General features: G+C 41.6%; 1 protein-coding gene across 1 annotated transcript in view; it reads right to left on the minus strand.

The window, feature by feature from the left end:
* MRPL3 (mitochondrial ribosomal protein L3) overlaps positions 1 to 11,856 on the minus strand; it is a 57,227-nt gene extending 45,371 nt beyond the window's left edge. The window contains exons 1-4 of the mRNA XM_010834974.1: positions 11,602 to 11,856; positions 10,658 to 10,842; positions 9,657 to 9,748; positions 7,664 to 7,762 (exon numbers count right to left, since the gene is read on the minus strand). Of these exons, the coding sequence (XP_010833276.1) occupies positions 7,664 to 7,762; positions 9,657 to 9,748; positions 10,658 to 10,842; positions 11,602 to 11,693 (468 nt within the window). The 5' untranslated portion in view covers positions 11,694 to 11,856. The remainder of the gene's footprint in view (positions 1 to 7,663; positions 7,763 to 9,656; positions 9,749 to 10,657; positions 10,843 to 11,601) is intronic.
* Between the last annotated feature and the right edge of the window lie 16,009 nt (positions 11,857 to 27,865).

The following is a 27,865-nucleotide window of genomic DNA, read 5'->3' on the forward strand; positions in this document are numbered from 1 at the left end:
AAAAACCATAGCCTTGACTAGACGGACCTTTGTTGGCAAAGTAATGTCTCTGCTTTTGAATATACTATCTAGGTTGGTCATAACTTTCCTTCCACGGTGTAAGCGTCTTTTAATTTCATGGCTGCAATCACCATCTGCAGTGATTTTGGAGCCCCCCAAAATAAAGTCTGACACTGTTTCCACTGTTTACCCATCTATTTGCCATGAAGTGATGGGACCAGATGCCATGATCTTAGTTTTCTGAATGTTGAGCTTTAAGCCAACTTTTTCACTCTCCTCTTCAGGGAACTGCAAATAAAACTACAAGAAGATATTGTCTCCCCCTGTCAGAATGGCTAGTATCAAAAAGGCAAAAAATAACACGTTCTGTAGAGGATGTGGAGAAAAGGGAACCCGCATGCACTGTTGATGGGAACATAAACTGGTGCAGCCACTATGGAAAACAACATGGAGGTTCCCCAAAAATTAAAAATAGAAACACCATATTATTTAAGTTACTCTATTTCTGGGTATTCTTCTAAAGAAAACAAAAACACTCATAGGAAAAGATATATGCATGTCTATTTTCACCACAGCATTATTTACAATAGCTAAGATATGAAAGCAACCTAAGTGTCTGTCAACAGATGAATGGATAAGGAAGATGTTTGTGTACACATGCACACATGTACACACACACACACACAAACACATACAAAATGGAATATTACTCAGCCATGAAAAAAATACAATCTTGCCATTTGCAACAACATGGATGGGTCTAGAGGATATTATGCAAAGTGAAGTAAGTCAGATGAAGAAAGACAAATACCATATGATTTCACTTATACGCAGAATCTAAAAACCAAATGAATGGAAGGTAACAAAACAGAAGCAGACTCATAGATACAGAGAACAAACAGGTGGTTGCCAGATGGGAGGGGCTGGGGGGATGAATGAAATAGTGAGGGCAGTTAAGAGGTAAACTTCCAGTTACAAAATAAATGAGTCTTGAGGATGAATATAGTAGCACGGAGAATATAGTCAACAATATTGTAGTAAGTTTGAATGGCCATGGATGGTAACTATACTGATCATGGGAATCATTTTGTAATGTACAGAAATACTGAATCACTATGTTGCATATCTGTAACTAACAGTGTTTTAGATCAATTTAATTTCAATAAAACATCTAAAAATGTGGATACTTAAAATTATTTCCCTGATGGATCAGATTCAAATTTATTGAATTTTAGAACAGAATTTCAATTTTATATCTGATCTTCACATATTCTACTTGGCAATTTAAAAAACATATTTTATTAATATCAGTTTTTAAGTATTCCAGGAGGCTTATGAAAAAAATCTTGTGCTTTTTTTAGTAATACAAAATGGACAAGATAAACATCTTGTCTAAGTAACTCTAGACTGAGACATAAGGAGGACAAAGGTAATACATACTTCCTGATTATCTTCCAATTTCACTAAAGTTGAATAATTTTTTTCTTTTAAATAAAAATATCATAAAACTAATCATGCATCTGTCCTGAGAAAAACCAAATGTTCAAGCTGAGCTGAAGTCAACAGCAGTGTTACAGGGGTTTTTTCCTAACTTCCAAATAAATGATTTCAAAAGGCAATTTAAAAGACTGACAGCAGTGTCACACTTGGATAATCCCATCTACAAGGTTGCATTTTTTTCTCCCTCTTCAAAGTTCTCTTCAATTATCCTTCTCACAATGAAAATGCTTCTCTGCTCCAAATATGAATTGATTTAATCAACTTGTAAGGCACTTGAACTTCCTTATTCAAAAATATTATGTACCACATCAGTTTTTATTTATAATATGGTACACAAATAGCAAAAGCCAAGTAGTCTAATTTCTTGGAGGCATAAATTCTTTACACATTAAGAAAAATAACATTCCAGCCTTACTATAAATAAAACTGATTCAATCAAATCATTGTAAAATGCTACACTATTTAATATTCATAGATCTCTCTCTCTCTCAGACCCTCCAAAATCAATCTACTTGCAGTTTCACTGAGGGTTACAATGTGCAAATGAAAGTTTGAAGTTTGTATACATTGAATTTCAAAAATCTTTCTTTGTGAACCAAAATGCTTTACTTCTAAAGAATTCTAGAACTTCATTTTCACATCCTATTCTGACAAAAGGTCATTCAAAGACAAACTTGTTTCTTAATATTGCAATACATGACCTCTGGACCTAGAAAATTAATATCTTAAAGAATAAATGGGCCTCTGAAGCACTTCCTATACCACGGTAGTGAATAGTTTAAAAAATTCATGTCAGTTATGCGGTTAAAATTCACCACAGTATTAAGAATCAGCATCCAAATCAGCATCCTGCTGTGCTATACATTCACTGGTGAGATAAAACTTAAGGTATGAAGACCAGTCTCAAGTACAAAAGTAGAAATGAAAGTACTAACATTTCTCTAATAGTTTAGTTATTAAGATTTTATCAACAAGACTGTCTTCATCATTAAGGAAAATAAATAAATTGAGCTGGCAAGTAGGAGGGGAACTTTTGTTTTTTGTTAAAAACCAAAGTATTTGAGAATCAATGTGAAACTTCTAGAACTGGGAGGGAATACAGAGACCATCAAGTCCAATTGCTTATTTTGGTGGATAAGAAAATGGATGTTCTGAAAGGTGGAGTGAAGGAGCTAATGGCAGCCACAGAAACAGAACTCAGCTCTTCTGATGCCATGCCCACTCATTTCCCACTGTCTCACAGTCCTGAGGAAGTAATGTTCACAAATCTGCTACAGCAGAATGGATTACCCCAACATGACACCTGATTTACAAATATGAAGGCTAAAGAGCCAGAAATTTATAAAATTGGTAATGAAATAAAGATGACAGTGCCAGTCCTAACAAAAACACAGAAATATAATCAATTAGAAAACAGTGGTATCTAGCAAAGTAAAGAATTGCTCATATGATTCACAGGAGGTCTGGCAAATACTTACACTTAAAAATTCAAACATTTGACATTTTTTAAAAGTTTCCAAAAATATCACATTGTACTTTTAACTACCTTATCTGAACCCATAATTATTAGTCAATAAACTGTCAAGAGTAGCAGATATTACTATGAAGTCTTAATGAAAAATAAGCTAAACATACTACCATAATATGCAAAAATAAGTCCTATAATACTTATGAGACAGGCCTATTAAACCATAGGACTTCAACCATTGCCAATTTACTGATCAGTATATGCCATGTGGCGCTAGTGGTAAAGAATCCACCTGCCAATACAAGAGACATAAGAGATTCTATTCCTGGGTCTGGGAGATTTCCTGGAAGAGTCATGACAACCCACTCCCAGTATTCTTGCCTGAGAATCCCCATGGACAGAGGACCCTGATGAGCTATAGTCCATGGGGTCACAAAGAGTCGAACACGACTGAAGTGACTTAGCACACATACCCCACTACCTATAGGACAGTTCCACCTGCCTTTTCTGTAAACTCTTTACATCTTTCCTCCAAAGCAATCCGTTCCTTGTCTCTGTCCCAGGTCACAGCATCAGCACTGACCTGCTGGGTCCTGTCCCACCAGCTCATCCTCACCTGGTCTTTTATAATGCTTGCCTCTCCCAAGCCCAGGGCAACTGCTCCAGCGCAAAAGACTTTAATCAACTCTCCCAGAGGGCTCACCCCTTAAAAGTCCTCCCAGCATGGGGGATTTTATAATTTAGTTAACTATGATAACAATATGACTACAGTTCAGTTCAGTCGCTCAGTCATGTCCAACCCTTTGCGACCCCATGGACTGCAGCACACCAGGCCTCCCTGTTCATCACCAACTCCTGGAGTTTACTCAAACTCATGTCCATTGAGTCGGTGATGCCATCCAACCATCTTATCCTCTGTCATCCCCTTCTCCTCTGGCCTTCAATCTTTCCCAGCATCAGGGTCTTTTCAAATGAGTCAGTTCTTCACATCAGGTGGCCAAAGTACTGGAGTTTCAGCTTCAGCATCAGTCCTTCCAATGAATATTCAGGACTGATTTCCTTTAGGATGGACTGGTTGGATCTCCTTGCAGTCCAAGGGACTCTCAAGAGTCTTCTCCACCACAGTTCAAAAGTATCAATTCTTCAGCACTCAGCTTTTATAGTCCAACTCTCACATCCATACATGACTACTGGAAAAACCATAGCTTTGACTAATCTGACTACTGCACTGGTTAAAGTAGTGAGTAGTAATGGCTCTGTCTGCAATGCAAGAAACTCAGGTTCTGTCCCTGAGTTGGGAAGATCCCCTGGAAAAGGGAATCACAACCCACGCCCGTATTCTTGCCTGAAGGATAGAGGAGCCTGGCATGCTACAGTCCATGAAGTTACAAAGAGTCAACAAGCTTGAGCAACTAACACTTTCTTTCACTTTCTGGTTAAAGAATTCAGAAACTCTAAACTCCATCCTGACAGCCCCACCTTTCACACCTTTATCACACTCTCCCACTAGCCCCACCACACATTAAGATCCAGACACACTGTCCTCCTCCCAGGCAGCAATCCTCCTCCACAGGTCTGCTTCTGTAAAGCCCACTCCCCCTGGCATACCTTTAACACCCGCCCTTCTTTCTGGTCTCCTCCCTGCGAAATCTAAGATTTCCACAAGCAGAACTGGCCAGTGTGCCTGCTGCAATTTATAGTACCGTATTGAGATGGCTGATTTATTAGTCCGCCTTCCCTGTATGTTTCCAAAGGGTGGATATCAAGAGACAATTAAGAAAGTAAGGCTTTTGGAGTCTGACTGTCTACCTCTTATTAGTGGGTGTCCCTGAGGGAGTTACTTATCCTTATTAGAGTCTGAAAAAGTTCATTGGTTAATAAATGTAAAAGACTTATGCCTATATTATCAGCATGTAACAAGTGCTGAAAAGTTAACTATGGGGCTTCCCTGGTAGCTCAGTGGTAAAGAATCCTCCTGCCAATGCAGGAGACAAGGGTTTGATCCCTGATCCAGGAAGATCCCATATGCCAATGAGCAACTAAGCCCATGGGCCACAACTACTGAGCCTGCAATCCAGAGCCCGGGAGCCACAACTACTAAAGACCACGCACCCCAGGGCCCATGCTCGGCAGCAAGAGAAACCACTGCAATGAGAAGCCTGCGCACTGCAACTAGAGAAAAGCCTGCACAGCTGCGAAGACCCAGCACAGCCAGAAATAAATAAATTAAATAATTCAAAAAAAAAAAAAGAAAATTAAAACTTTTAAATAAAAAATTAACTATGACAAGGAAATAAAAGGTAAACGATAAACACTTGCTAATTTTGACAGCTGCATAGCACAGGTTATCTCCTAATTTCCATTCATGCTCACTTCATAAACAATTTACAATAAAAAAATATTAATCTAGAGACAAGCAATGTTTTAGTAAACATAAAGATATTTCAGCAGCCATTAGTGAAAATCATCACCATTTCTTAAAAGGTATTCTCTGCTTTTAGTTATCCAAAAAAACCCCAAAATACTAATTGTGCAGATGTTTTCACATTTAAACTACAAACTCAGCATTCTACTTGGGAATTGTTGTTGTTGTTCAGTCGCTCAGTTGTGTCTGACTCTTTTGTGATCCCATGGATTGCAGCACACCAAGCTTCCCTGTCCTTCACCATCTTGCAAAGCTTGCTCAAACTCATGTCCACTGAATTGGTGATGCCATCCAACCATCTTATCCTCTGTTGTCCCCTTCCCCTCCTGTCTTCAATCTTTCCCAGCATCAGTCTTTTCCAATGAGTCAGCTCTTTGCATCAGGTGGTCAAATACCGTTGCTTCAGCTCTAGCATCAGTCCTTCCAATGAGTATTCAGGGTTGATTTCCCTTAAGATTGACTGGTTTGATCTCCTTGCTGTCCAAGGGACTCTCAGGAGTCTTCTCCAGACCACAGTTTGAAGGCATAAATTCTCTGGTGTTGTCTTCTTTACGGTCCAGCTCTCACAACCTCATGTGACCACTGGAAAGACTATAGCCTTGATATACTAATCTTTGTCAGCACAGTAATGTTTTGGCTTTTCAGCACATTGTCTAGATTTGTCATAGTTTTCCTGCCAAGAAGCAAACATCTTCTGATTTCATGGCTGCAGTCACCATCCACAGTGATTTTAGAGCCCAAGAAGAGGAATCTGCCACTACTTCCACTTTTCCCCCTTCTATTTACCATGAAGTAGTAGGGCTGATGCCAATATATTAGTGTGTTTTTTTCCTAATATTTAGTTTAAGCATGATATTTCACTCTCCTCCTTCACCCTCATCAAGAGGCTCTTTAGTTCCTTTTCACTTTCTGCCGTTAGAGTGGTATCATCTGCATATCTGAGGTTGTTGATGTTTCTCCTGCCTGTCTTGATTCCAGCTTGTAACTCATTCAGCCCTGCATTTCTCATGGTGTGCTCAGTGTTTAAGTTAAATAAACAGGGTGACAGCAGACAGCACTGTCATACTCCTTTCTCAGTCCTGAGCCAATCAGTTGTTCCATACAGGATTCTAACTGTTGCTCCTGACCTGCATACAGATTTCTCAGGAGACAGGTAAGATGGTCTAGTATTCCCATCTCTTTAAGAGCTTTCCACAGTTTGTTATGATCCACACAGTCAAAGGCTTTAGTGAAGTTAATAAAACAGAGTAGATGTTTTTCTGGAATTCCCTTGCTTTCTCTATGATTAAGCAAATGTTGGCAATTTGATTTCTGGTTCCCCTGCCTTTTCTAAACCCAGCCTGGACGTCTGGAAGTTCTTGGTTCACATAATGCTAAAGCCTAGCAAGCAAGATTTTAAGCATGACCTTACTAGCATGGGAGATGAGTGGAAATGTTGGATGGTTAGAATATTCTTTAGTACTTTAGTACTAAAAATGTTTAGTACCAAACATGCTTTAGTCCCATCTCTTCTTGGGAACTGGGGTGAGGACTGACCTTTTTCAGTCCTGTGGCCACTGCTAGGTCTTCCAGATTTGCTGACATATTCAGTGCAACACTTTGATGGCATCATCTTTTAGAATTTTGAATAGCTCTACTGGAATTCTATTGCATCCACTAGCTTTATTCACAGCAGTGCTTCCTAAGGCCCACTGGACTTCACACTCCAGAATGCCTAGCTCTGGGTAACATGAACCAGTTATTCAGTTCATTAAGATATTTTTTGTACAGTCCTTCCGTGTGTTCTTTCCATCTCTTCTTGATCTCTTTAGCATCTACTAGATCTCTACCACTTCTGTCCTTTATTGTGCCCATCTTTGGGTTAAATATTCCCTTGGTATTTCCAATTTTCCAGAAGAGAGCTTTAGTCTTTCTCCTTCTTTTTTTTATCCTCTATTTTTATATACTGTTCATCGAAGAAGGCCTTCTTGTCTCTCCTTGGCTTCTCTGTCTATGGAATTCTCCAGGCAAGAATACTGGAGTGGGTTGCCATTCCCTTCTCCAGGGGATCTTCCCAACCCAGGGACTAAATCTAGGTTTCCTGCATCTCAGGCAGATTCTTTACCACCAGGGATGCCCCTCTATCAGACTGTCTTCCCCCAAATCCACAGTTTACCTCCAGGACAAGTTTATGACTATGGGATAGCCTCAAAACTTAATTCAGAATTTCAAAGAATTCAGATCTAAAGCTAATGAAATGCAGTATTCTAGGAATGAAAATGCATCCTTACATGGAAACGTGACACAGTTTTTCCTCCTACAGTCAGGGCTGCCATTTTTCCATTATGATTTTCCTTCGGAGTATATTTTAGGACATGACAGTCTTGTACCTAAAAAACAAAACACACACACACACAAAATCAATGTGCTGGAATACATGTTAATATTACATACCAGCCACACTGAGTCCCTAAGACAGTTAACAATTCTCTAAAGTTTCTGATCTCATCATCCCTCTAAAACCAATCACCATCTAAAAAAACCATTAACCACAGTACATAATGTGCATAAAACAAAAATATACAACAAAATGGAGTATTTACAAAGAAAATATGCATATAACCGCTACCCACATCAAAAATCCCCCAAACCTCTGTGTCTCTTCCCAATCCCCACCTCACACCCATTCCTCCCTGTCCTTTTTACGCTTTGAGCAGTGGTTCTCAAAGTGTGGTCCCTAGACAAGCTGCATCAGCATCCCCTGGGAACTGTGTGAAAATGCAGGGTCTCAGGCCCCTGCCAGAACCTACTAAAACAGAACCTGTGTTTTCTGAGCCCCCCAGGTGATTCTGAGGTACAGAAAAGTTTGAGAGGCACTGCCCTTCAAATAAACAACCATCCCTCTTGAGACTGTGGTAATTATTTATCTAACTTTTCATTATAATTACTACCTTTGAAAGCACTGCTTAATCCTGTAGTTTAGTGCTATCTGTTGAAACTTCATGTAAGTGGAGTCAGACCACATAGACTCCTCCAGATTTTCCTGGTTTTGCTCAAGATTCTATTGGTAAGGTTCACCCACACTGCTTTTTGCAGCTCCATTCTGTGCATTTTTCACTGCCACCCAGCACTTTATCATGTAAATATGCCATGATTTCTTTATCCATTTTACCATGATGGAAACATGAGTTATTTCTATTTTTGGAGTATTAAGAGTAATGTTGCTATAACTCATCTGTTTGAGTTTTCTAGCAACACTCAGGAGTGAAACTGGAAGACCACAGGTTCACCTACCTCAACTTTCCCTAATGCTATTTCCTGAAGTAGTTGTTCCAAGTTACAATCCCACCCGTCATTCCTGAAAGTTCCCAAAGTTCTGTAGAGTTCTAGAAACTACTGATATAATTCTTTCCTTGATCATTCAGAGTCAGTAAAAACTTACTAAGGGCTTGCAGGCCACCTGTGCCTGACAGTACCAGAAGCACTTCCATGTATGGGCTCTCACTTTAATCTCCATCGCTTGCCTAATCGCTTGTCCAAGGCTTAACTCCAAAGATGAAGTGAGCTGTTTAAAGTAATCCGGAGAATGATGGTCTCAACTTACCAGTGATTTTTATAATACTGATAAAGGCAGCAACAGCTAATGTTGGACATTGAACACTGTTTTAAATTTAAGTGCCTGACATTTATCATCTTGTGCAAGCCTCACAGTAACCCTTTGAGGGAGGTCATAGTGATTTCTCCTGAAGAATAAAATCCTATCTTTTACAGATGAGGCAGTGCTTCAAAGAACACAGCTAGGAAATGGTATAACCGAGATATGAGATATTCAGGTTCCAGGCCCTACATTCTTAACCAGTAACCTTGTTTCAGACAACAAAATGCTTCTTTTCCAGGTAAGTGTTATACTCTGAGTTAGTAAAGAGATCAAAATTACAACTTGGAGTTGAAAGAACTGCATAAATGAAAATAAGATGGGACTGAGACTTTTTTCTGACTGTGAGTTAAACTAGTAGATCTGTAAGAAGTTAGGTTCCAATTTTTTTTTTTTTTTTAATTTATTGCTCCAGTTATCCCAATACCGCTATCAAGAAAGCCACCACTCAGGCATGAGTAAGAACATTCACTGACATCCTCAGAAGCCTCTTTCACAGAATTTATGCTCCATTCTACCTCTTCTTCACATGTTTCAGGATACAAATATTGTCTATTGCGCAACAGGTTTGTACAAATAGATCTCAGCACACACAACAGATTTGCTATTATTTTCTATTTCTTTCTCACCTGAAGTAATGTGACCACATGCTTCTTACCATCTTTGGTCCATAATGGCATCATGCCTAGCTTCAGTGCAACAAGGCCCACTCTAGAGGAACCTGGCAATTAAAGACAAATCAGTATTCACACAGTTTTTTCCAACTGTTCCTTTCAGATGTAAGTGCCTTCAACCATGCCTGACACAGTATTACTCAATAAATCTCAGTAAAATAAAAAAATATAAGAGAACTATACAAAATAAAGAAAACAGTTAAAGTGGTATATTCTAGTATTTAGAACAGTGGTAATTAATAGAAAGCATGATGAATCCACCTTTATGCCTTGCTTTCCTACTATCAATTCATATCCAACCTCATTAATCAGGAAATATCTACTACTCAAACTCTAAGAAGTTAGCTGAAGTTACAGAGATGACCTAAGTGGTTTTGTGGCTAAAAAATGTTAGCATCTACCATGGCACTCAGTTTGTTGTATAAATTGATGAAGTTGCTCCACTGAGATGTCTAGTCATTAAACAATTTGACAGCCACAATAGCCCCCAGTCAAAGACAATACCCTCAGCAGGAAAGGTCTTATGCTTTTTGCTCCGGCCAAAGATGGATGTAGCACTCTGTCTGGTACTAAGAGCTGATTGTGGGCTTATGCTTGGCAGGCATTGAGTGCAACACCTCAAATGCAAATCTCTGAGTGATACATTTTAGTTCATTGCACTCTTCCAGCTTTTCTTTTCTATTTTTTATCTGAAGAAAGTAAAAAAAAAACATTTGCAGAATGATTCTCTTTTCACCTACTATGCAGTTTCTTAAGGAAGTTTTGATGATCATCAGACAGTCACTAACAGTAGACTAGGATGCTGGAAATATACTTGCAAACCAAACCACAATGAAACAGACACCATTATGTCATGAAACAGATATGACAAATTTATCTAGAAGTCACTATGACTTTAAATGTGCCAGTCAGACAGTAATCAGGCAATGAGAACACAACATACACAAAATAACCACCTGGTTCCCAAGGATGTATAGGCCACGGCTCATCTTTCAGAGGACAGAGTTTACTTGCTAATTGGGCTTTATTTTCATCAGAGACCAATTGCTTAACAAAGGAAACATTCTCTTCAGAAAGATGTTCATCCCACCAAGTACCACTCTTGCCATGGAGACTTCTGACCAAAACGCAGATGTCTGTTCTGCAAAAATAGAGAACAAAGTACAATTCAAAAGGTTCCTCATTTAATGTACAGGAGGTTACATCAGCTGGAAAGTATAGTCAGGGCCTTAGAGAAAGGTGTGCATCCTGTTCCAGTTTTTTTTCACTGACATTCCTCATGAAAATAACGGGGCTCATATTTTAACCGTTAATCCTGGAGAAAAAGTTCTCCCTTTCTCCTCTGGGATAAACAGATTTCCAACAGGGTAGTCCTATGTAGCGGAGAAGGCAATGGCACCCCCACTCCAGTACTTTTGCCTGGAAAATCCCATGGATGGAGAAGTGAAAGTGAAGTCGCTCAGTCGTGTCCGACTCCTAGCGACCCCATGGACTACAGCCTACCAGGCTCCTCCGTCCATGGGATTTTCCAGGCAAGAGTACTGGAGTGGGGTGCTATTGCCTTCTCCGGTGGTGTCTGTAAAACGCATGATAACAGCTCTCATGAGGCTACATGAACCAAGGTGCCTAATGTTTCTAAAACAACATTTATTATTAACACTCACTAATTGGAAGATAATATTATTGCGGTTGGTACTTCTTGCTGCTAGTCGCCGGCTTATCAGCTTTGAAAATAAAAAACCTATCCCTTCAACCCTTCAAAGGGCACGTCCTTTGAGTAGCGATTCTTAACTCTTCAGGCCTGCACGGAGCTCCCTCCTACCCTGGGCCGGGCCTAGCCACAGCCCGCGGCCGCGAGTGCAAGGATCACCCCCAACGCTCGTCTCTCCCCAGCACCCACCTGTTTCCCGAGCCCAGGGCAGTGCCCAGGCCACCCGTGCCGCGGTCCAGCACCCGGGCGCCGGCCCAAGCCAGCAGCCTCCAACCAGGCATGGTGAGGCCGGGAGAGCGCAGCCCCTTCACCCTCGGGCACCCTGCCGCTCGGCTTAGCTTTCAGGGCGCTGCAGCGACCGTATCCCAGTCCTGTGAACCGTCCGGAGCTGGCCCGCAGCCTCCCTCACTGCCTTCCCGGACGAAAAAGAACTGCCGGAGCCATTTCCGGTCCGCTCGCAAAGCGCGCCGGTGCTGGGATCGGCTCCAAGAACTAGAGTTCCGCCTTCGGAATAGTCCTAACTTTGGCTCTGAGTAGGTTGGGGTGGTTGGAGAAGGAAATGGTAACCAACTCCAGTGTTCTTGCCTGGAGAATCCCATGGACGGAGAAGCCTGGTAGGCTGCAGTCCATGGGGTCGCACAGAGTCGGACACTACTGAAGCGACTTAGCAGCAGCAGCAGCAGGGTGGGGTGGGTAGGATCTGGCTCTCCATGGATGGGAAAAAGAACTTGACTCTTGGAATTTAAGAGAATGAGACAAACTAGGGACAGGCTTCTTAAGGAAGCGAAGTCACTTCTAAGTAGTGCCTGTTGTGGGCCCCTCATTGTACTAAGCAGCTCTTGATATTCTTATATTGGGTTATGTTCAAAACATCCCTGAAAAAAGGTCGTTACTTTTATATTACAAATGAAGGAATACAGACAGTGCTGGGTCCAAAACAGATGGAAGAATTGGTACTAAAATGGGACTGACATGTGCTGGTAGACTATGGCCAAGTTGATGTGGTGTGACTTTCCAGGGGTGGATCATAAAAGGTATTGCTAGTGTTTCTTGGGCTCTTGGATGGCTCTGTATGAGGGAAGCCAGCAGTCTGGTCCTGCAGGCACTCAAACATCCCCGTGGAGGGGCCCATGTGGAGAGGGACCATCTTTCCAACTAGGAATTAACCACTTAGGAAGGGATTCCTCTGGTTCCAGGCAACATTTCCAATGACTGCAATCATGAAAGACTGAGAGCCTGAACCACCCAGCTAAGAAACTCATGAGTTCCTGACCAGGAGAAACTCCTGGAGAGAGAAACGATTACTAAATTATTTTGCGCAATCATTTATTCCTAATAGACTTTGCTGCTGCTGCTGCTGCTGCTAAGTCGCTTCAGTCGTGTCCGACTCTTTGTGACCCCATGGACTGCAGCCTACCAGGCTCCTCTGTCCATGGGATTTTCCAGGCAAGAGTACTGGAGTGGGGTGCCATTGCCTTCTCCGTTAGGTACAAATAAACCCTTGTCCTTGGTTCCAGAGTCAGCCTAATCACCATGTGTGATCTTGGGTATTCATTCTATTACTTTGTTTCCTTCTTTGTCAGATGAGTGCTTGTAGAAATTCAGAAATAGAAAGACTTAAGCTATTTCAAGACCCTCTTTTATCTGAGATATGGCTATGCTGGCTTAAAAAGTCCAGGCCATGGTCAATTCCTGATAACTACTTGGACTGTTCTATAGAGATAAAAATTAGAAAACAAAGGATGGTCTCAAAATCTTTGTTTGCTCATGCTAGCCTGGCTTCCCAGTTACTTGAGAATAGCCCTTTACTGAGAAAGCATATCTTGAGGTATGCTGTATGCAAGCAGCTAGAAATAAAAAGACTTGCCTACAAGTGCCGATGGCTAGCATTTCTTGAGCATATAATATGGGATGAATATTGTGGAAGCCCTGGAAATCTCAGTCAGAGACTACCAGGAGCATACTTGAATTCATAAATTTAAGTTTCATTAGCTTCCTGCAGCAACAGAGAGCATACACCTACAAATGAGTCATAATATTTGGACTTACACTGAGTGGCGTGAAGGAAACAGACTTCTTTTGAAATGGATACTATTCAGCAAAAGTTCAGCATTTGGGCATCACAGTAATTTTGTTGGAGGTAAGAAGGACAGCATGAAACTAGGGATAATGATGGTGAGGGAGCAGATCTGTTTTGAGGATAAGATTTTTTGAAGAAAGAACTGTTTTGTAACTGGAGTGTGGCCTTGGGTGTGATCTGTTAGAAGTATTGTGTTGACATTGCATTACAAATTAAACACTGAAGTCTGATTCCTAACAGAATTCATGTTCGCTCTTTGGTGTATTTCCTCATTTGATCTTTATAATAACCCCATAGGATGATACTATAATTATCTCCATTTTACAGTTTAGAAAATAAACACAGGGACACTACATGACTTAAGTTCTTCTGACTAGTTAGGGCCAAGGTTTAAATCTCAGCAGTGTGATCACAGAGCCTGTGCTCCCAGCCATTCTGTTTCTTTGATTCTCTAAGACAAGTATGTTATTACCCTTGCATTGGAATTCCTATATTGCTGAGAGGAAAATTGGTAAGTGATCATATCACACATAGCAGTCTGTGAGGCCTGAGGAGGCAGCCAGTCAGTCTAACCTTTGCCCCTAGTGCCAGAATTCTCCTAGTCCATGATGGCAACTTTGAACAAAGAAATCCTTAGCAGACACCATTGCTAAACCGAATCAAAGCAAAACATGCTCTGTCTTCTGTCACGTATTTCCTGATTGACTGGGTCAATCAGCTGGGTCTGGGAAGTATTGTCTTAATTTAATCACTACAGTGTACTTCTAATTGACAAGAACCAATCCAATTCTTGAGGGACCTAGCCAGGGCTTCTCTAGGGCACTGATCTCCAGCTTCACAGTACCATGGGCCTGGGACCCTGTTACCATTTTGCCTCTCTGGGACTTCTATTTCTCACTGGAAAAAAAGATAACCCTGTTATCTTCTTTTAGTGTTTTGTTGTTGTTGTTCAGTCACTAAGCCATGTCTGACTCCTCGTGACCTAATGCCAGCCTCCTCTGTCCTCCACTATCTCCCAGAGTTTGCTTCAATTCATGTCTATTGAGTCGGTGATGCTATCTAACCATCTTATCCTCTGCCACCCCTTCACCTTTTGCCTTCAATCTTTCCAGGCATCAGGGTCTTTTCCAATGAGTTGGCTCTACCATTAGGTGGCCAAAGTATTGGAGCTTCAGCTTCAGCATCAGTCCTTCCAGTCGATATACAGGGTTGCTTTCCTTTAGGATTAACTGGTTTGATACCCTTGCATTCCAAGGGACTCTCAAGAGTCTTCTCCAGCACCACAATTCGGAAGCATCAGTTCTTCAGTGCTTACTCTTCTTTATGGTCCAACTCTCACATATGTACATGACTACTGGAAAAACCATAGCTTTGACTATCCCAACCTTTGTCAGCAAAGTGATGTCTCTGCTTTTTAATACACTGTTCAGGTTTGTCAAGCTTTCTTTCCAAGGAACAAGCATCTTTAATTTCATGGCTACAGTCACTGTCTACAGTTATTTTGGAGCCCAAGAAAAGAAAATCTGTCACTGCTTCCACTTTTTCCCCTTCAATTTGCCATGAAGAGATGGGACCATGTGCCATAAACTTAGTTTTAAAAATTTTGAGTTTTAAACCAGCTTTTTCACTTTCCTCTTTCACCTTCAAGAGGCTCTTTAGTTCCTCTTCCCTTTCTGCATTAGAGTGGTACCATCTATGTATCTGGGGTTGTTGATGTTTCTCCTGGCAATCTTAATTCCAGGCTGTGATTCATCCAACCCAGCATTTCACATAGAAGTGAAATAATCGGGGTGACAATATTCAGCCTTGTCATATATGTTTCCCAATTTTGAACCAGTCTGTTGTTCTACGTCCAGTTCTAACCATTGTTTCTTGACCTGCATACAGTTTTCTTAAGAGACAAGTAAGGGATCTGGTACTCCCATCTCTTTAAGAATTTTCCAGTTTGTTGTGATCCACATAGTCAAAGCCTTTAGCATAGCCAGAGAAGTAGGTGTTTTTCTGAGATTCCCTTGCTTTCTCTGTGATCCAAACGGATGTTGGCAATTTGAATTCATGTGAATTCAGTGCAATTGTGTGATAGTTTGAACATTCTTTGGCATTACCCTTCTTTGGGGTTGGAATGAAAACTGACTTTTCCCAGTCCTGTGGCCACTGCTGAGTTTTCCAAATTTGCTGGCATATTGAGTGAAGCACTTCCACAGCACGATCTTTCAGGATTTTATTTATTTTTAAAATTAATTAATTTTATTTAATTTTTAAAATATAAATCTATATTTATTTTAATTGGAGGCTAATTACTTTACAATATTGTATTGGTTTTGCCATACATCAACATGAATCTGCCATGGGTGTACACGTGTTCCCCATCCTGAACCCCCCTCCCACTTCCCTCCCCATACCATCCCTCTGGGTCATCCCAGTGCATCAGCCCCGAGCATTCTGTATCATGCATCGAACCTGGACCAGTGATTCATTTCATATATGATATTATACATGTTTCAATGCCATTTTCCCAAGTCATCCCACCCTTGCTGTCTCCCACAGAAGTCCAAAAGACTGTTCTATACATCTGTGTCTCTTTTGCTGTCTCACATACAGGGTTATCATTACCATCTTTCTAAATTCCATATATATGTGTTAGTGTACTGTATTGGTGTTTTTCTTTCTGGCTTACTTCACTCTGTATAACAGGCTCCAGTTTCATCCACTTCATTAGAACTGATTCAAATGTATTCTTTTTTAATGGCTGAGTAATACTCCATTGTGTATATGTACCACAGCTTTCTTATCCATTCGTCTGTTGATGGACATCTAGGTTGCTTCCATGTCCTGGCTGTTATAAACAGTGCTGTGATGAACATTGGGGTACACGTGTCTGATACAATTCTGGTTTGTTCAGTGTTTATGCCCAGACATGGGATTGCTGGGTCATATGGCAGTTCTATTTCCAGTTTTTAAAGGAATCTCCACACTGTTCTCCATAGTGGCTGTACTAGTTTGCATTCCCACCAACAGTGTAGGAGGGTTCCCTTTTCTCCACACCCTCTCCAGCATTTATTGCTTGTAGACTTTTGGATAGCAGCCATTCTGACTGGTGTGAAATCTTACCTCATTGTGGTTTTGATTTGCATTTCTCTGATAATGAGTGATGTTGAGCATATTTTCATGTGTTTGTCAGCCATCTGTATATCTTCTTTGGAGAAATGTCTGTTTAGGTTTTTGGCCCATTTCTTGATTGGGTTATTTATTTTTCTGGAATTGAGCTGCAGGAGTTGCTTGTATATTTTTGAGATTAGTTGTTTGTCAGTTGCTTCATTTGCTATTATTTTCTCCCATTCTGAAGGCTGTCTTTTCACCTTGCTTATAGTTTCCTTTGTTGTGGAGAAGCTTTTAATTTTAATTAGGTCCCATTTGTTTATTTTTCCTTTTATTTCCAATTTTCTGGGAGGTGGGTCATAGAGGATCCTGCTGTGATTTATGTCGGAGAGTGTTTTGCCTATGTTCTCCTCTAGGAGTTTTATAGTTCCTGGTCTTACATTTAGATCTTTAATCCATTTTGAGTTTATTTTTGTGTATGGTGTTATAAAGTGTTCTAGTTTCATTCTTTTACAAGTGGTTGACCAGTTTTCCCAGCACCACTTGTTAAAGAGATTGTCTTTTCTCCATTGTATATTCTTGCCTCCTTTGTCAAAGATAATGTGTCCATAGGTGCGTGGATTTATCTCTGGGCTTTCTATTTTGTTCCATTGATCTATATTTCTGTCTTTGTGCCAGTACCATACTGTTTTGATGACTGTGGCTTTGTAATGGAGCCTGAAGTCAGGCAGGTTGATTCCTCCAGTTCCATTCTTCTGTCTCAAGATTGCTTTGGCTATTTAATGTTTCTAGTATTTCCATACAAATTGTGAAATTGTTTGTTCTAGCTCTGTGAAAAATACCGTTGGTAGCTTGATAGGGATTGCATTGAATCTATAGATTGCTTTGGGTAGTATACTCATTTTCACTATATTGATTCTTCCAATCCATGAATATGGTATATTTCTCCATCTATTAGTGTCCTCTTTAATTTCTTTCACCAGTGTTTTATAGTCTTTCATGATTCTAAATAGCTCAGCTGGAATTCTGTTACTTCCACTGGCTTTGAGTATAATAATGATTCCTAAGGTCCACTTGACTTCACACTCCAGGATTTCTGGCTCTAGGTGAATGAGCACACCATTATGGTTCAGTTCAGTTCAGTTCAATTCAGTCGCTCATTCATGTCCGACTCTTTGCGACCCCATGAACTGCAGCACTCCAGGCCTCCCTGTCTATCACCAACTCCCAGAGTTATGGTTATCCAGATCATAAAGACTTTTTTGGTATACTTCTGTGTATTCTTGCCACCTCTCCTTAATCTCTTCTTCTCGTTTAGGTCTTTACCATTTCTGTCCTTTAACATGCCCATCTTTGCAGGAAATGTTCCCTTATATCTCCAGTTTTCTTGAAGTGATCACTAGTGTTTCCCATTCTATTGTTTTATTCTATTTCTTAGCATTGTTCATTGAAAAAGGCCTTCTTATCTCTCCTTACTATTCTCTGGAACTCTGCATTCAGTTCAGTTATGTCTTTCCCTTTCTCTAAATCATCACAAAGTTTTTAGCCCAGAACAATTACTCTTATTTTTTGCATGTTTTCTGTTGGTCAGGAATTCAGAGAGGGCATAGTGAGGACAAATTGTTTCTGCTTCGTTATGTTTGGGAGCTCTGCTGAGATGATGGAAGACTGGGGGGGTGATATCAGCTATGGGGCTGAAGTATTTTGAAGGTTTCTTCACTTCACGTCTGGTGTTTGATGTTATCTGTCAGTCAGGACCTCTACTAGGCTGTTCTCTGGAGCATCTGTAGATGGTCTTGTCATGTGGCTGCTTGGGATTCCTCATAACATGAGCATTGGATCCCAAGAGCAAGCATCCCAGGAATACCAGATGTAAGCTGTGTTACCATTTATGACCTAACCTTAGAAATTACGTCACTATTTCACTTTAGACACATACTGGCCCAGATTTGAAGAATATAGATCCATGCCTCAATGTGAGCATTGAGTCACATTGTTGAAGAGCACAAGAGATGGAAGACGTGGTTACTGCCAACTTTAGAAAGCACTGTTGCTCACTTACACTATGTGCACCCACGTGAAAGGGTAGAAAGGCATCTAGGCAATTGCAGGGATTGATCAATTGCTGGTCAGTTGTTGATTGACCAATACCATGACAGGTGTCCTCTGTGAAAAAGCTTCAGATTATGTCTGGCTACACATAATCTGGCTGGAAAGAGAATGAGATTCATTCAAGATTTTCTCCTGCTTCCTAGTGCAACTTCTTCATAAATATCTAGTGTTTCCTCTATTTGGGGAGAAGGCAATGGCACCCCACTCCAGTACTCTTGCCTGGAGAATCCCATGGATGGAGGAACCTGGTAGGCTGCAGTCCATGGGGTCGCTAAGAGTCGGACATGACTGAGCGACTCCACTTTCACTTTTCACTTTCATGCATTGGAAAAGGAAATGGCAACCCACTCCAATGTTCTTGCCTGGAGAATCCCAGGGACAGTGGAGCCTGGGGGGCTGCTGTCTATGGGGTCACACAGAGTTGGACACAACTGAAGTGACTTAGCAGCAGCAGCAGCAGCAGCCTCTATTTGGAGAGACAAAGGCCAGGCTTGAGGGACTATGAGCATTCAGGAAGACTTGAATATGACTCAACATGAACAGCACAGTCTGGGATGCAAGAGGAGACTGACCATCAAACAGGTTGAGCTACTGACCCTTGAATGCCCACTGGCACGCCTGTGCCTCCTAGTGGCAAGGACTGTGCAGCAGAGGTGGGTCCAGGAGGAGTGACTGGTTGCAGGGATAGGGAGGACACTGTCAAGCTGCTGAGGGGTCAGGCAGTGACAGCATTTACTACCTCTGTGGTATTTAGACTCCAACCAGGCCTAGCAGGATTGTCATGGCAACTCGCCTGTCTGCACAGCTGAGCTGAGACAGGATTCTCTTAGTAACTGAGAAGCCCAGGAGATGATGCTTAAAATAATCTTTTATGCCCAGGCAGAAATGCCTTTGCAGTTTTGTTAACCATGAAGCATCATGGGGCATGACTTTCACTCCCACTTTATTTCAAAATGGAACAGAATGGCTTTTTAAAGCAGGAATTTCCACTAAGAGCCAAATGCTGTCTTTGCTCTGCAAAACATACATCCTGCTGAAAGCAATGAGCATCACACCCTAGTTTCTGAAAGGAGCTGCTGGTCACTATTATATAAATTACCTTCGAATAGGCCAGGCAATCTCTGGCTGATATCTCTGGTCTTCATCTCACCTCTTTTCTATTTCCTATTGCAGTCCCAGCTAGTCTCTCAGTAGGGCAAATAGTTAGCTTGGCAAGAGTTTAACACTTTGGCTGTTTAGCCTGACAGTTTCTTGCAACTGATGCCCTCCTGCTCACACCACTTCTCCAATTTTTCCTCATCTCCAAGGCCTGCCTCCTCATTGAAGACTCCATCACTAGCCCTGCTTGTTAATTCTTCTCTCTTAGCATTTTATGTATTACATTCTTATACAATATTGTTCTCTTTTATTATAAGTAGTGAGGAGCCTGAAGTTTACAAGCCATTACAAACTCTTTCAAGGCAGGGTAATATATTTCCTCAGTTCTCCCAGAAACCTTACATTTATAATAAGAGCTCCAGGGAAGTTCCCTGGCAGTTCAGTCATTAAGACTCCATACTTTCACTGCCAAGGGTGCAGGTTCCATTCCTCATTGGTGAACTAAGATCCTGCAAGCCATGTGGCACCTCACTATCCCATTAAAAAAGGAAAAAGTATATATATATATAATAAGAGCTTCAGAAACACTTGAAAATTTTAGTGGTGATGGTGGCACAACTTTGTGAATATACTAAAAACCACTGAGGTGTACACTTTGAAAGGGAGGATTTGAGGTATGTGAGTTATGCCTCAGTAACAAATACTTGAATCTGATGTGAAAGATCAAAAGTAGTCAGAATCATCACCCCAACAGAAGTAGACACAACTCCAGAACAGTAGCTTGGGTGAAAGGGCTGAACTTGGGTGACCAAATGACCAACAAAAGGAAAAGAGTCTGTCTTGCTCACCAACATGCTCTTTTTGTCTCCTCCACCAACATCAGGGGCAAAGGATTTGGTCTACTCATATAATACCTAGGAGCAGACTTCTTTTTACAAGTGGGAAAGTCTGGTTTCAGATCCTGTGTCTGCTACTATTTCCATGCACCTGGAGGAGTCACTTAGTTTCTTTGAGTTTCCTCATATATAAAATCAGGGGAAAAGAACCCCTCTCAAGACAACAATACAGGGGAAATGATGCATGTAAAATGCTTAACACAGTAGTTGGCATATAGTAATAACCAAAAGAAAAAAGTCAACTACTATTACTATTAATAGTATTTACATTTACTTTCTGTTAGATACTGCAATAATAATGAAAAATCTTGGCTTATTCTTTTCAAACTTTCTCATTAATATTTCCTGCATGAACAAATTCATCTTGATCCAATCATACAAGATTCCTAACAGGTGTTAGATCTCTTTGTCCTTGATTTGCCTATAGTGTCCTTTATCATCATGTTTGCTGATCTCCTTTCAATACTACAGAAATACAACATATGAAAGGATAGTGTTTTCATTGTTTAAAAACATCACCATTATCAGAGTCATCATCATTTTATTATCAGCAGCAGCAGCACCACCACCATCATTATTGGCCTTATCACCATCACCACCACTTTCTTTATCATCTTTATTATAATTACCACCATATTCATCATCATCTTTATCATCATCAACATCACACTGCCATCAAGGAGCCTGGGCTCAAGGTGTAGTATGCTAAGCCTATTCCTCTCTCTTCCTTCCATTTCTTTATTTACTCTTGGAATCCACAGTCTCTAGTCTAGGAGCAGTGCAGAGAATGCTAGATGTGGGTCAGCAAACTTTGTCTTAAAGTTTCCTTCAAATGAATCAGTCATTGCTGTTGCTGCTGCTGCTAAGTCGCTTCAGTCGTGTCCGACTCTGTGCGACCCCACTGACGGCAGCACACCAGGCTCCGCCGTCCCTGGTATTCTCCAGGCAAGAACACTGGAGTGGGTTGCCATTTCCTTCTCCAATGCATGAAAGTGAAAAGTGAAAGTGAAGTCGCTCAGTCGTGTCCGACTCTTCGAGACCCCATGGACTGCAGACTACCAGGCTCCTCTGCCCATGAGATTTTCCAGGCAAAAGTACTGGAGTGGGTTGCCATTGCCTTCTCCAAGAATCAGTCATTATGGGAACAGTAATTTGTATGAGAGAGCATGAGTTTTCTGGAAAACAAACCACTTATATGGTAGCAATACTAATAGTAGTAATGAAAAGGCTCATAGTAATTTTTTAATCACTTATATAGTGTTGGGTGTAATGTTAAATGTTTTGCAAATATTATTTCATTTAATCCCTACAATAATCTATGGAGAAAGTATTGTGGCTGGAGAGGTTAGATAAATTGTCCAAGATTGACAACAGGACAAACATGGACAAATGCCCGCAAGAAAGCCATGTACCTAGCCCAGTCTGCTTTAAAACCAGATATTTTAATTCCTGTTCTATTTCACCAGTTTATATGTTGCTGAAACCTTGGGTTTGCTGTTTTAGGTGACCAAAAACAGAAGTTATGCCAGTAGAAAAGAGGGGAGGGATGATCTTTAAAATGAAATATCAGCTAGATTGGAACTAATGTAAAATGTCATTCTGCATAGGCAAGGTTTCTGCAAAAGGGAGTTTGGGATTTGGTCACAAACAAAATAAAATATATCAGAAATTGACTCTTGGGGAAATTGACTTTGCCACTGAAACTTGGCTCTTCCTTCCATGAACAGAGGTGAGCTTCCTTCACTGGAAAGTTGGAGATCTCAGGCAGCAGAAAGATGCCAGGCTTGATGGATGCTTTCTTGGACTTCAAAATAGAGTGGCTTTTCTTGAGAAGGAAAAAAAGGCTATCCTATGGACAAGGAGCCATTCTGCCTAAAACTTCTCTCAGTTTTCCTCTTTGAACTTCTAACAAATTTAGAATGTCCTTCCTGCTTTCAAGGATGTGAGAAAGATTTTAATCTCTTCATTATTTCTGAATTATCTTATTCCAAATCCTGAAATGAGAAGTTTAATGGGCCATCAAATAATAAACACCAAGGGAAATACTAAGAGGTGGTAGATATATAATGCTAAGAAGGAACATGGTGGGCTCCTGTAGGCAGAGGATAGGAAGACTTTCCTTTTGTTCTTTCCCTGCAGTGACAACTTGCATGATTTGATCCATTCCAGAAACAAGTTGTATATCCTCTGTTTCTTTTCTATCTCACACAAGGAAGAGGTCCTGATGAATGTACAACACGTCTGTTTCATTCAATGAACATGAAAGGACTTCTTTTGTTTCACATCCCACCTGCTATCTGTATGCGAAATCCTACAGGGACAGAGCCTGTTCTCCAAAGTTCTAAGGCAGAAGACCTACAATAAAATATTAATAGATGAGTAATTGTTATTCATTTAGATATTTCTCATCCTTGCAAGGGTTCAGCAACCAGAAAGAAGTGAGGGGAATGGGATCCCTTCATGGCTAGTGAGAGAAGGAATAGCCATGTAGCACCACCTCCCTCCACTGCTTCCCTGCTGTCTTTCCTCTCTGCCCAAAGCTGAGTTCCATCTCTGATTGTGACCAATAGAATTCCAACTTCAACTAGACTAGGTGAAAGGATAACTAAGGGCTTTGGTCGTTGAGAGTTCTGGGGGCAAGGTTGAATCCAGAGCCTGGCTGAGGTCATTCCTTTTCCCTTTTCACCTCTTCCTTCTGCACTGGACTCATTCCCATGAGGTAGTGAGGATGCTTCCACACCTGCAGGTTCATGTCCTTACAGAGCAGCAACATCAAGGGACAGTTACTCTCTCCTGGGAGCTCCAGCCTAAGTCCTGGGTTTGGAGTTTTTGGCCTGGCTCAGGTCACATGTTTATCCTTGAGTCAGCCACTGTGAGAAGGACCATCAAATGCTATAGTTTTGTGCTTACTTGAGTAAGTTTTTAGCCATCTTTTTGTCTTTCAGGCTACACATCTGGCCCATTATGCTACAAATACTTACTTAGAGACTGCTTATTAGACGCCATGCATTGAGATCAATATTTTAAAGATATTATTTCCTGGAGTCTTCACAACGACTCTAAGAGACAGTATCATTTTCCCATCACTTTGCAGATGGGAAATGGGAGGATCAGAGAAGATAACTAAATTTATATTCGCTACAAAACATATTTGGGCCTGACACCAAAACTCTTGCTCATAACCATCAGAAGTCAGCCTTCTTCAAGAGGGTTGGACCAGCTTCATAACTCCTCTTTCTAGAATGGATGCCTACTCTAGAATAAATTGAGACTTGAAGGATGGCAGCTCAGCTAAGTTCATTCTGATCCTGAAGTTATTAAATAAAGTGTTGGGGGACTGTGTAATTTCTTTGGTTCTGTCTTGCCACAGCAAAATTTGAAACAGCAGACCAGTGTTACAGCTTTGTTACAGCTCAGTTTTATTTGGCAAGCGATGGACAATGCATCTTCAAGGCATGAGGGCAGGCTGACTCAAAAGAACAGAGGGGCTCAATTTTGGCTCCTCTTTTTATATGTTTTTTCTCCTCCCCCTGAGCCTGCCCTATGTAGATTGGGCTAGCCAAGAGGGCTGTTTGTTTCACCTGAGGTTCTCACTACAGTCCTGGGACTTTCCTTTGTTCCATTTTTGTGGGCTTCTCCTTTCTTTGTCTTTTATCCACCACCATTTTGAACTCCTTTTTCCTATTCTAACTATCTAACATTCCCCCCTCAAGAGATAGAAGATACAATCCTTTGGGAGTAGGGACATTGAGGTTTCTCTGGCTACTTCCTGCTGAGCTGGGATGGTGAGGGGAATTTGGCCTCCCCCTCTTGCTATTCTCAAGCCTCAGAGTCTTTATAATGGTGTCCATCTAAGGGTGAGTGATATTTTCTGTGGCTGGGTGTAGTTTCATATATCCTTGTTGAACTGGCATTGCATGTTGTAGCTTGTTGACCTGGGCAGAGACAAAACTGGTTAGACAATTGATAATATATGAAGCAATCATAAGCAGCATCAATATGGTGATAATAAGGAATAGTAGGGGCATTAGCCAACTCCAAATTCTCCCTTGCTAGGAGAAGGAGCCCACAAAGAAAGATTGTAGCTATCCTGAGAACTCTCCAGCTCATTATTTGAGATCTTGTAAGATCTGTTCTTTGGAAGGAATGATGCTAAAGCTGAAACTCCAGTACTTTGGCCACCTCATATGAAGAGTTGACTCATTGGAAAAGACTCTGATGCTGGGAGGGATTGGGGGCAGGAGGAAAAGGGGACGACAGGATGAGATGGCTGGATGGCATCACCGACTCGATGGATGTGAGTTTGAGTGAACTCCGGGAGTTGGTGATGGACAGGGAGGCTTGGCGTGCTGCAATTCATGGGGTCGCAAAGAGTCGGACACGACTGAGCAACTGAACTGAACTGAACTGAAGATCTGAGTAATTTTCTTGAGGACTGTGAATCTTTCTTTAACTTAGCTGGAGGTATTTACCCAGAAACAACATGTCTTATTCAAGATACCTCAAGTCCCTCCTTGTTCAGGGGTCAGGAGAGCTATCTCCTGTCTATTTTGGAGTACAACGCCTACCAAGCTATACTGGCTTTTTAGAACTATTCTGAGAAGTCGTATCCCCAGAAACTTAATTTTGGGGATGTTCATTATAATGGTGTTCATTTGTAGTCCTGAATAGGTATCTGAGATATCCCAGGGGCTCACAGGTGTATTGAATGTCCTCTTCTGTTTTCTTCCACAACTTGACTCATGAGTAGTGAATCCAGGAGTCATGTCCTGGTACCTTGGCTGCTGTGGAGGTAGAAAGTATTACAGGGTACGGGCCCTTCCATGTGAGCTGAGATTGAGCCTTTGGGGACCCATCTTTCCCGACTTTAATTAGGACTTGAGTCCCTGGAGCATATAGTGGTAGTTCTTTAGAATCTTTTGGGTCCTGGTTGACACCCTACAAGAGTATATCCTGTTGGGATCGCCCAATGACCATGGTATAAGACTGGGGGGCTCTGATCCTCTGGATCTAGGAAGAGGTCATTGACATAAACAAAAGGACTCCCACATAGCATCTCATAAGGACTAAAACCAACCTGTTCCTTAGAGGCAAGACAGGTGCAGAGGAGAGCTATTGGAAAAGCCTCCTTTCATCCCAGGGAGGTCTCCTGGGTTATCTTTGGCTTTATCTACTTTTCCTGAAAACTGAGGCCTCCTGGCACAATGGAGGTAATAAGTAACACCCAATCATTTAGAGAATCCTTGGGTGACCTTCAAAGTAAATGATGTCCCATTGTTACTTTGTAATGACCTGGGTAGACCAAATCTCAGAATGAATTCATGGAGCAGTTTCTTTACCACTTCCTCAGCCTTCTCAGTCTGGGTGGGAAAGTCTTCAACCCATCCTGTGAATGTATCTATCATAACTAGTAGATATTTATACCCTTGGGAAACTGGCATCTGGGTGAAGTCCATCTGCCAGTCCTCTCCTGAGTAGGTCCCACACTGTTGGACATGCTGGACCAGCTGGGGTCTTCGAGCTCCTTAAGAGCTGTTTAATTGGCAAATGGGACAGCAGGAGACCACTTGCCTTATATTCTTTTGGAGGCCTGTTCCTCTGAAGGTCCTTTCTAGTAATCTTTGGAGGGCCTTCTCCACTAAATGAATGGTGGCATGTAAGGAGTTAATCGACTTCCACTGGAGGTTCCCAGGCAGAAAAAGGAGTCCTTCCTTTTGGAACCACCCCATATGATCCTCTTGAAAGCCCTCATTCTTAGCTTTAAGAGTCTCACCTTCAGTATATGAAGGAGTTTTTGGCAAACTAGTCTGTAAACTAAGGTGGCAACCCCTATTAAGTCATTGTTCTGTAATGCTGTTCTCTTAGCTGCCTGATCAGCTGCTCGGTTCCCTCATGCCACTTCCATGCTCCCTTTTTGGTGTCCTTTACAATGGGAGACTGATACCTCAGCAGGCAGATGGACTGCCTCCAAGAGCCTAAGGATTTGATCACCATTTTTGATTGCGGACCCTCAGGTGGTCAAGTGTCCTCTTTCTTTCCAAACAGCAGCTAGTGCAAATAGCACCAGAAAGGCATATTTGGATTCAGTGTAAATGGCTACTCTTTTTCCTTTTCCCAGCTCTAAAGCTCAAGTCAGGCTTATGAGCTCAGGCAGTTGGGCTGAAGTACCTGGTGGCAAAGGTTTAGCCTCTATGGTCTCAAAATTGGAGACTACTGCATATCCAGCTTTTCTTTTTCCATCTAAGACAAAGCTGCTTCCATCAGCGTACCAAATTCCCTCAGAACTGGTCAGAGGATCTTCTGACAACCCCTCTCGGGGTTTTGTCCAATGGTCCAAAGTTTCTTGGCAAGAGTGAAAGGGGAGCGAGCCCTCAGGGGTAGGTAGGAGGGTAGCTGGGTTAAGAACCTCACAGGGGGATATTGTCAGGCCTGGATTTTTCATCAGCACTGCTTAATATCTGAGGATCCCTTGATCAGACATCCATAAATGGCTTCTCTCATTCAAGAGTTGTTTCGTTTGGTGGCTGGTAAAAATAGTTAGTTTGCCCCCCAAAGAGAGTTTTAAAGCATCTTCTATCAGGACTGCAATAGCTGCAAGATTTCAAAGGCAGGGAAAAATCTCTTCCCAGTAAGGGAGTAGGACCCTCAGGGACCACCAGAAATTGGTGAGAAAATATTTGTCCATCCCAGCAACAAAGTGCTCAGGTGAATCTTTTTCTAATTATTTTTCCTGTAGCAACCAAACTGGTACAGGTTTGGGAGGAGAAGGCTCTGGAACAGGAGGTAAGGACAGAGTTGGTAGTCCCTGAAACAAGAAATTCTCAGACCTACCTGCTGCATCCAGTCGCACCCTTGGCTCCAGTCCCATGATGGCTATCCAGGCAGGCTGGCTGGAGTGGGCTACTTCAGTTCTGTTGAACCATCGTGAGGGAAGGCTTGGTGCTTGACCTTGAGGCTCTTGGGTCCTGAGGGAAGAGTGCCATCCAATGTCCCAATTGATGGCATTTGTAGCAAGCCTACAAATTTTTGGAGACTTACCATGGTTTGGACACTCCTTAGCCCAATGTCCCACCTGTCTAGATTAGGCATTTGCCTCATGCCTTGTCCTTCAAGGAAACTATAGGGCTTCTTTGGAGGGTGGCCAGCATCTGGGCATGCCTTGTCTCTT

This window comes from Bison bison, unplaced genomic scaffold, assembly GCF_000754665.1.
Source record: "Bison bison bison isolate TAMUID 2011002044 unplaced genomic scaffold, Bison_UMD1.0 scf7180017864037, whole genome shotgun sequence".
NCBI lineage: Eukaryota > Metazoa > Chordata > Mammalia > Artiodactyla > Bovidae > Bison > Bison bison.